The 8995-nt window shown below is 36.0% G+C and overlaps 1 protein-coding gene across 1 annotated transcript in view; it reads right to left on the bottom strand.

Moving 5' to 3' along the window:
• Positions 1–982: 982 nt before the first annotated feature.
• AQR (aquarius intron-binding spliceosomal factor) overlaps positions 983–8995 on the bottom strand; it is a 48898-nt gene continuing 40885 nt past the window's right edge. Inside the window, exons 31-35 of the mRNA XM_063398835.1 lie at positions 8151–8321; positions 7400–7485; positions 6407–6581; positions 5016–5129; positions 983–1487 (exon numbers count right to left, since the gene is read on the bottom strand). Of these exons, the coding sequence (XP_063254905.1) occupies positions 1260–1487; positions 5016–5129; positions 6407–6581; positions 7400–7485; positions 8151–8321 (774 nt within the window). The 3' untranslated portion in view covers positions 983–1259. The remainder of the gene's footprint in view (positions 1488–5015; positions 5130–6406; positions 6582–7399; positions 7486–8150; positions 8322–8995) is intronic.

Here is an 8995-nt window from a genome sequence, read left to right as displayed (position 1 = left end):
AGATGAGATCCCAGCATGCACAGATATGCAATGGATGCATTATAGATGCACGCACAGACTGGTATGCAATAGATGCATTTCATGGAGCTTGGCATACATTTAACTTGATACTAATTTTTCCTATACTATATTTTAAAATATTAAGAAAAATAAAAAACTTCAATGCTGTTAAAAACTTGGAAGTTAATTATTCTTTAGCCTTTCTAGTAAGTACATCTGGCAGCTTCACAACTGCAAAACTTGAAATCCAAGAGTTTTCCCTTTGCCAGCAAAAGGTGTTCCTATGGCTATTGCTGTGTTTGAAAATCTACTTGGAAATTCCTAATTCTTATTAAACTACTGACGAATTTGACATGATGGCAAGTATTCATAATGAATCAGGGACAAATCCTTTCTCTGATCACTTTATGAAATGTGCACACTCAGAAGTTACCCTAAAAAAAACTCCACTCAACCATTATGTCATTAATATGGATATTGTATAGTTTATATATCCTGCATTCAGGGAAATCCTTTAACTTTTCTTCCTCATGAGGCTTTAGCCTGGGCAATCACTGTGTCTTCTTCATGAAAAAGAAATTTATTTCAAAACACTGATTTAGAATCCAGTGCTGTCGAAAATCTGCATCTTTCCATCTTCTGTAAAGAATAATAAATTAAAAACAACATCAAAAGTCAATGATGAGAAATTGCAACAAGTACATGTGTCTCTGAAATCCTGAGAATGCACTAAGGTCAAAACTCAATAAAGCTTTTGAACACTTCGAAGTCCCATGACAATTCACATTTCTCAGACATACAATCAAATATCTTAATGAACTTGAGCCTATGCCTGAAATACCAGCTCAGCATACATAAGAACAGTTCCGCATAAGGAATGCATGGCAAAATACTAAGGAAACTACAAAGCATATCTGACCAATATCAAATATAGTTAGTGAGGTTTAATGGGTGACTGAATTAAGAGTCAAATATTCAAAACTGGTATAAAAAGCACCTTTACTGAGCAACTTATAAAAAGGAAAATGCACATAATTTGAGGCCATTAAACAAATTACATTATCAACAGTGACAAGAACTGAGTAGAATGTTTGCCAAACATCTTGCTTGTCCCCAAAGTATTCAGTGAAAAATATACCAAAGAGATATTACACAGGCAGCCATTTGATGAAAGTCAATGTAAAAATAGCAATTATTTTTCTAACTGCTTTTTTCCCTGTCAATTTTCCAAAATGTGTTAAGGACAAAGATTCCATCAATCACTTTTCAGTCTCGTTCTCAGGTTCACTGTCTCCACTATCACTGTCTCTTCCAGGGTGTTCTGGCATTTTTCGATGTTCATCCATTTCATCCACATTCAATTCTCCTTCCTTCATCATTTCTTCCACTGCATCGTCTTGCATGCCCTGACCTTCACCTTCTCCTTCAGCCTCTCCAGTTTGTGTTGGTTCTGGTTCTTCAATCATGGCAGGTGGGGGCAGTAAATGCTGGATGATTGAAAAAGGAAGAATTTTAAGTTTTTACACTTTAGCTTGAACTGTTTATCTTATAATTAGGATTTTGCGTTAGATAACAATTTAACAAACACTTAAAATTTAGAAGCTGTAATCTTCTGTAAGCACTTCATTCCCATATAAAAAAGTTAGAATAAAATAAAAGTTAGAATAATGATCACAATATAGTCCTCTTAGATACATTTTTTTATGGAAAAGAGTATTAAAATCTCAGGACTTCCAATTCAAGGACAGAAAACACATTTCATTATCCCAAACACTCAGACAAGTAATAGGGTTGTGGTAAATCCCTACTTGGAGCAATATGCATATTTCTACCCTAATCTCATCAGTTACCATTTCAAACTCCTAGATATGTTTAACTTGGTTTTGATGCCTTCAACCGGCCTGTTTTAAGAACTCATACCCATAATTTTCCCTTGCAACATCTTATAAAATACTGTGTGAATGTTATCTATACTTACACAAGTTTCATGCACAGCTGTAAATGTAGAACCATTCAAGTTTCACTAACAGTTAAACAGTGCTTAAATATTTTCATATAATACTTCTGAGAAAGTAATTTAGTGTATTCAAAGTGTTCTGCTTACAACCAAAGAAGTAAAACATTATAGTAAAACAAAGAAGCAAAACATTACTGGCTGGAATGGTAGCCAAGTAACACAACTGGACAAAAAATACAAGGAATATATTGAGCTGAAGAGTATGGATGAATGCTATACAACTCCAGGCTGAACAGAAACACTCATACTTCTTGCAGCCTGACATTATTTAATGACATTGATGCCTTAAGCTTTAGCTTTCATGTTTGCAGATTCTGTGCTGCCTAGGGGTGAAGTTCTGGGCCTCAGATTAACTGCTGGTAAGCTCTCCTCACAGAGCAGGTAGACAACACAAATCCTTTCCTGTTGAGGACCAAGGACAACTTTCAGGCCCAAAAGCATAAACAACGGTGGATTGGAGAAAACAAAAAGGATGAGACCTCACAACCTGAAGTTGTAATTGGACAATTAAACCCCAATATGTAAATGCACCAAAACTTATAAAAATGTGGGACCTCGTGACTGCTCAGCCATTTTTGTGACCATTCTTAGTCTACCCTCGGTGCAGCCTTAGTCATGTTCCTGTCCTGCCCAAGGTGGATCCTGGAGGCCTTTCAATAAATACCTACTTTATTCTCTTGCTGTGCCCAGTCTCTGTTTCAGGTCAGCCTTCCCAAGGCATCAACATGATGGATATTTCTTTAGAATATTTTGGATCCTTTTAATGAAATGCAAGCTTGAAAAACTTGACAATTGTTTACCTTTGTTTTGCTCAAAAGGCAACTTTGTATCACATGACAAATGAAGTGTTTAATTACAGTGACCTTCAATTAGACACTAATATTACAAATTTGCATAGGCAAATCTACAAATCAGTTATGATTACCAGCAGAGATATAAAAAGCATTTTCTATAGACTTTGAAGTTATCAGACTTGTCTCTATATCCATCTGCACAGGAAAGTGTAGTTCCAAACTAAAGACCTTAAAAAAAATACTCTCTTGGTCTATCAGACAAACTCTGACTTCTGTAACTTATGTCAATACACATTGTGCTTTGTGACGACTACTGTAAAGACTAGTGTAAAAGAAAAAGAAAACAATCATGTTGCACTGAATAGAATAAAAGAAATTTAATGCTAGCTTGGCTTTTTTTTCAGTAGTTCACTTTTTTGGCTTCTCCTGCAAGGAGAATGTGATTCATTGTCGCAGTAAGAAAACAGCAGTTTCGTAACTAATTTTAGCTAGCAACAGATAAGATTAGGTTTTAGGTTGATTAAGGTGTCAAGCAAATGCTTTTTGGTAAAATTTAGATGCTAGCAGCTATGTATATGCTTTCCTGTTTTGACAGGGCTATTCATTTACACCTAAATGTGGCCAATCTACTGCAGAATCTACTAAGTCTTTATCACATAACATTTTACATGGTTGAAAGATCTCCAACTATATTAGACAAACTGGCTTCAAAGCAAGTCTTGCCAGGTGCCTATAGGACTGGGTTTCTTAAAAAACAGTGTGAGCTTATTTCACTACTACTACAAATAATTACAGTAAGAAGAAATTCTAGTAGTGTTCTCTTTGTAGATGCCCTTTTCTTTATAGCACACAGGTAATTACAGCATTTCTCCATAGTGAGAAAATATCCTCTCTGTCCCAACAGCCTGGAAAAGGCTTCTTCTGGATAACAAAACACTTCAAATTTGGCTGAAGCTTTCTCTCAGAAACAAAAATAAAATCTAGAAGTCACTAGGTAAGAACTGCAGAGAAAAAAAAATTCTATCTAAAAGTTTGACATTCAGTTGAAGAAAACGTTTTGGATTCTGATCTCTACTGTTACACTGTTCCATATTAGATGAAACATGGAAGTGAAAGAAGAAAAGGAAGATGTGACAGACACATCCTTGCATTAAAGAACAGAACCTAGATCTCTCAGACTATCTGTTCAAGGACAGTCATGTTCACACTCTCTTCCCACAGTCACCTACACAGAGTAAGCAGTGTCCTTTTACATCAGTTTTGTCCATTTTTGGAAATCTCTCAGAAGAGCAAAAACCAATAATGGAACTTCAGAGTACTAAGAAAGAAGACAGGTAATTCAACAGATAGGTATTACATAATATATAGGTAATAATCTATAGGTAATATAAACATGACAGACCCCAGACACTGAGTAAAAGATGATGCAGTTGAGGTGTAGCATTTAAACCATTTCCTTTTGGTTTAACTACCTCTAGGCTTTACAGATCCAACTATGCTGAGTAAAGGAAGCTTTCTGCTGAGTATACATACTATCTAAGCTACCTTAATGCTCCACTCACTTACATGAGACAAAAAAGACTTTCTGCTGGGTTCTGAATTCTGCTTCAGGGATTAAACACTGACAAAACTAGGTGCAGAAGTGTCTACTGCTTCCAACCCCATGCAATTTTGTTTGATGCTGAAGCAGAGCTCAAAAAAAAAAACTGCTCCAGAACAAAAACCACTACAACTGCAAACCAACCTGGATAATAGGGTGATTTAATAGGGTTAAAATGATTTCACGACATGATCTGGTCTTTCTCTTACAGAACACTGTTACATCACACAGTGGTGTTATAATCCCACTAGCTGAAATCCCACACTTACCTGAAACATAACACACAAGTTTCCTTCAAATCAATACTGGACAAGCTAGTTCTTTAGTATTAATGAAGAGTATTTTTGTCCCAGACAGAGCCATCAAAGCACTTGTCATCAATTACTGATAGGTTTGGGGCCTTAAATTGGGCCTTAAACCAGTAGAATACACAGCTTTTGCTACTGCAACATTTTACATGACCTCAATATTCTCACTTCCAGTCATAAACACTTCTTGAATTTTAAATGTAACAGAAAGAGACTCAAATTTCAACAGCTTCTCATGTCATTTACTGAAAAATGATTTTATTTTAAATGCATTCCAAAAGTCAGAAGGTCCTTACCTGTTGATGGTGGCGTGTACTCTGTATCATGTGCATATACATATTGTACACAAAGTTAGCCATTTGAGGCATGTTCTTAATAACATGTATTTGGTGAGCTGGTCTTTCTCCATTCTAAGGAAGGGGAAAGAAGTTGACATTCAGCAAACACAGCAAACAACCAGCATTCAAAGTTTATTTAACTACATAAGAAGTCAAAAGCCCTGAGAAATTAAATAATGCTTCTCAAAGAAAAAAAAATTGGTGAATTCTTTGGAAAGTTAGGAAGCATAGGTCTTACATTTTGGGGAACTGGATTAATCATGATACTGTAGCCTGAAGAAGAAACTTCAAAAGGAGGGGCTGGGTCTTGATTCTTACTCCATGAAGTAAATTTTGGACTCAAATAATTTAACATATTAAAGGCACAAATTGTTTATGATCAGATTAGGATTTGGCCTCTTGCCTGTTGCAGCCCAGCTCCTTGCTCACACTCACTGACCATGCTCCTTTCATTCTTGTTGCATAGTTTCTACAAGTTTCAACTGAAAGGGCTCCCTCCCAAACTTGTCAACAGCATTCAAGGCCAGGGAAAGACCTGTAAATGAATTTTGGGTACATGCAGGCATCCCTTCTCAAAGCTTCAGAAAGAGGAGCGGATATGCTCCTTCATTTCTTCATTTAGCATCCTGCTCTGTGTGCCCTGTGCTTAGATCCTCATCATGAACCTTTCCCTAAAGATCTAGTGCAATATTACAAATTAGGGTTTTGTACTTATGAAACTAGCTCAGCAGCAAAACTCTTGTGATACTAATTTTAAGAGGAAAAAAATTACCTTGTAATCCTGAATTACTTGATGACATGTAATTTTACCTCTTTAAATGAGAAATGAGTAGCTTTATGTTGCTTTCTTTGAGAAATAACATTATCTTGTTTCATAACAAGATCAAAAACATGTAAAAACTAAAAAAATATTTTGGTCACAACAGAAAAATACTGAATCATTTACACAAGCAGAACTCAGGAAAAAGCAGGCACAACAGTTACTGATGCTTAAGTTATAGTGATAATCAACTTTTGTGGAAACATGAATTAAAACCAGCTGGTGTGTATCATGACAAAGATAACTCTAAGGAGTTATTCATAGTCATTAAGGTTGGAAAAGACCTCTAATATCAACAAAACCCAATCAAGTGGCACTGTTGAGTTCACCACTAAACCATACCCTCAAGTGCCACATCCACACCTTTTTCTAAATACTTCCAGGGATGGTGATTCCATCACTACCCTGAGCAACCTGGTCCAAAGCCAAGAAGCAGATGCACCAGTCTAGCAGAGAAGACAGTTTCATCTCTTATAGCCCACTCACAAAAAGCAAACACAAATGCCCATTACAGTGCAGCTGCTCCTACCTGTCTTGCCGTTGGAAAACATTCTGTGGGAACAATATGGAGGTGAAGTGGTCGAGCTGTGAGTTGGCTGAAAGCTGGAGTCAGCTCAAAACAGTTCTGAAACAGTGATACCCTTGCAAAGATATAAAGTCCAAGTCTGGCTCTTGACATGGCAACGACCAATCGTCGGACATCCCTTCAGAAAACAAAATCAATCACGTTCTTTTTCAACGATGACACACTTGTAATAAAAATAACTAGAAGTACATGAGAGTCTTAATTAAAAGAAATATAAATTGATCTGCCAAAATACTATCTTGTCTTCAGTTTTTTCCACCACATATTGTTTCAATAACTAGCAAATCCTAGTACCATTATATAGAACCATAAACATACTGGTTCACTGTACCAATACCACTATGAAAAAACACCCTCTACGGTTTCCCTACACTTCAGAAGTAAGGTTGAGAATAAACATTGAGAAAAATCCCAACAGCAGTTCTGTATCTAAATGAGTAAAGATGAATTTGATAACTCATCTATCTACCTAAGATTAGACAAGTCTTCCTCCATCACATGCCAAACCAAACATGCGAACAGTTAAAACTACACACAATAATGCAACCTATGCAATGATCAAGCACTTCTGATGCAGAATAAATAAAAATCTCTACAACAGGAAAGGATCTATGAGAAAATTTAAGCCTGCATTTGCTCAACAAATACTACAGTCCTATCATTCTACTAGGGTGAAACCAGGGTCAGCCTATCTGCAGCAAAATAAACTAATTATAGGGTAAGAGCCATTACAAAAGGATAAAGTGGTCGAGAAGAGGGTACCAGACAGTTATATAAGGAAGGCTGTCTGAACTTCATTATATACATAGCATTGAACCTCATTTCTACTACATACTCATACAGTAGATTTTTTTGTATAAACTACTATAAACACTTCTGTATCTGATACAGAATACAAGTACTGCTATGGCACTACAAGAAAATGTTCTTACATACCTAAGGTGGCCTACAGCTTTGGTACGCACTAGTGAAAGGAGAATATAATCATTCTGTTGCCCTTGAAATCTGTCCACAGTGGTTACCTAGAGGATTAAAAATAAGAAAAAACCTCTATAGGTTAATCTTTGCCATTTCAGTTAAAACATGACACCGAAATTTTAACATCAATTTTGGATTGAGATTGCAGTAAATGAGAAAAGAAAATTCTTTAACTGATTTAGTTGGACTCTTAACAAAAAGCCTGATTTATTTCTCTGGAATATGTTGGGAGGAGCTTTTGTCTGACTGTATACTGTTTCTTTTACTTCTTTTTGTTTAAATTTGGACAGCTAGAAGCGGGGTGCTAATACCAAAAGATTATGGAAAGCCATCAACTTTGTAACACAGTTTTAACCTGCAGAATTAGCACCAGACACTTATAACTGTATTCTTTATTTGTTTCTTCAGATTTGTGATCATATGTTCTATCAAATAATTTCCACTCTGGTTGGTTCTTTCTAAAGATGTGATTTTGGGGAATCATGTTATTATTGAGGACAAACAAATGACAAAAAAGTGTTACTCTGTCCCACATAGCCTGTAGTCTTTTCACCTTCACTGACTTCACTCTGTCGAATTATCAACAGGCAAAAACAAGGGGACTAATCTATGAAATTAGTATAGCTTAAACTAGCCTGATTTGCAATATGACAATTTAAAACCACAGAAAGCAGAACTACTCCAATGACTAATATATTTTGAAAGTCACCTTGTTGGGCCGCCCAATGAGAGGATTGTTTCCACATCGCTGATTGATGACATCCCGGATCAGGTGCTTCTGTCCATTGTATGTTGTCAGGATACTTATCCTGTCTGCAGGATAACCAAGCAGGCACATGTACATGAACACTGCCACAACATACTCTGCCTCACCAAGATTCTAAAGTTTAAAGTAAGAGAAAAAGACATGAAGAAAAAGACAAAAAAAGGGTTACTCATCTTGTAAGGTTAGAAAGAATACACCTGGTATTTAGACAAATATTTTAGTGCTGAGAGAAATGTCCCTGAATCTGATGATTCTTTGCTCACCTCATACAAACCATTTTGAAAGAATTAAAGAACCACAAGTAGGTTTAATACCTTCATTCTCATTCCTTTTCAGAGAACTGCTAAAAATATCTACATCAATACTGTTGTTAGGCACTGATTGAAACTTTGCAATATTTACTCAAAAGTTCCAGTCAGCCCAAAAAGCTGCAATGACTCACTCCCCAGTAAACTGAAAGTAAGAACTAGTTGCACTAGTATAAATAAAGTCTTTTAAAGTATTAATCAGGAGACAGACATCTGGATTATCAAATCCAGTTATTTCGACTGCAGGCCATCCTATTCAATTACAAATTACCAGCTGTTATTTCGTATATTTTAACTTTCCCTCTGTCATTACTATATGAGTCTGTCCCAAAGCACCACTCTGGCAACAGGAAGCTTTGTTCTATTTTCAGACTGAAGATATTCATAGCCTATTTAAATCCATTTTCTGTCAACAAAAATTATCTTTCAGGTTAAAAAGTTGTTCTCAAATGCTGACATTTACTCCTGCTCTATTTATAC

This window comes from Prinia subflava, chromosome 5, assembly GCF_021018805.1.
Source record: "Prinia subflava isolate CZ2003 ecotype Zambia chromosome 5, Cam_Psub_1.2, whole genome shotgun sequence".
Taxonomy (NCBI): Eukaryota; Metazoa; Chordata; class Aves; order Passeriformes; family Cisticolidae; genus Prinia; species Prinia subflava.
Note: the sequence above shows the minus strand (reverse complement) of the source record. Positions and strands in the feature narration are given on the sequence as shown.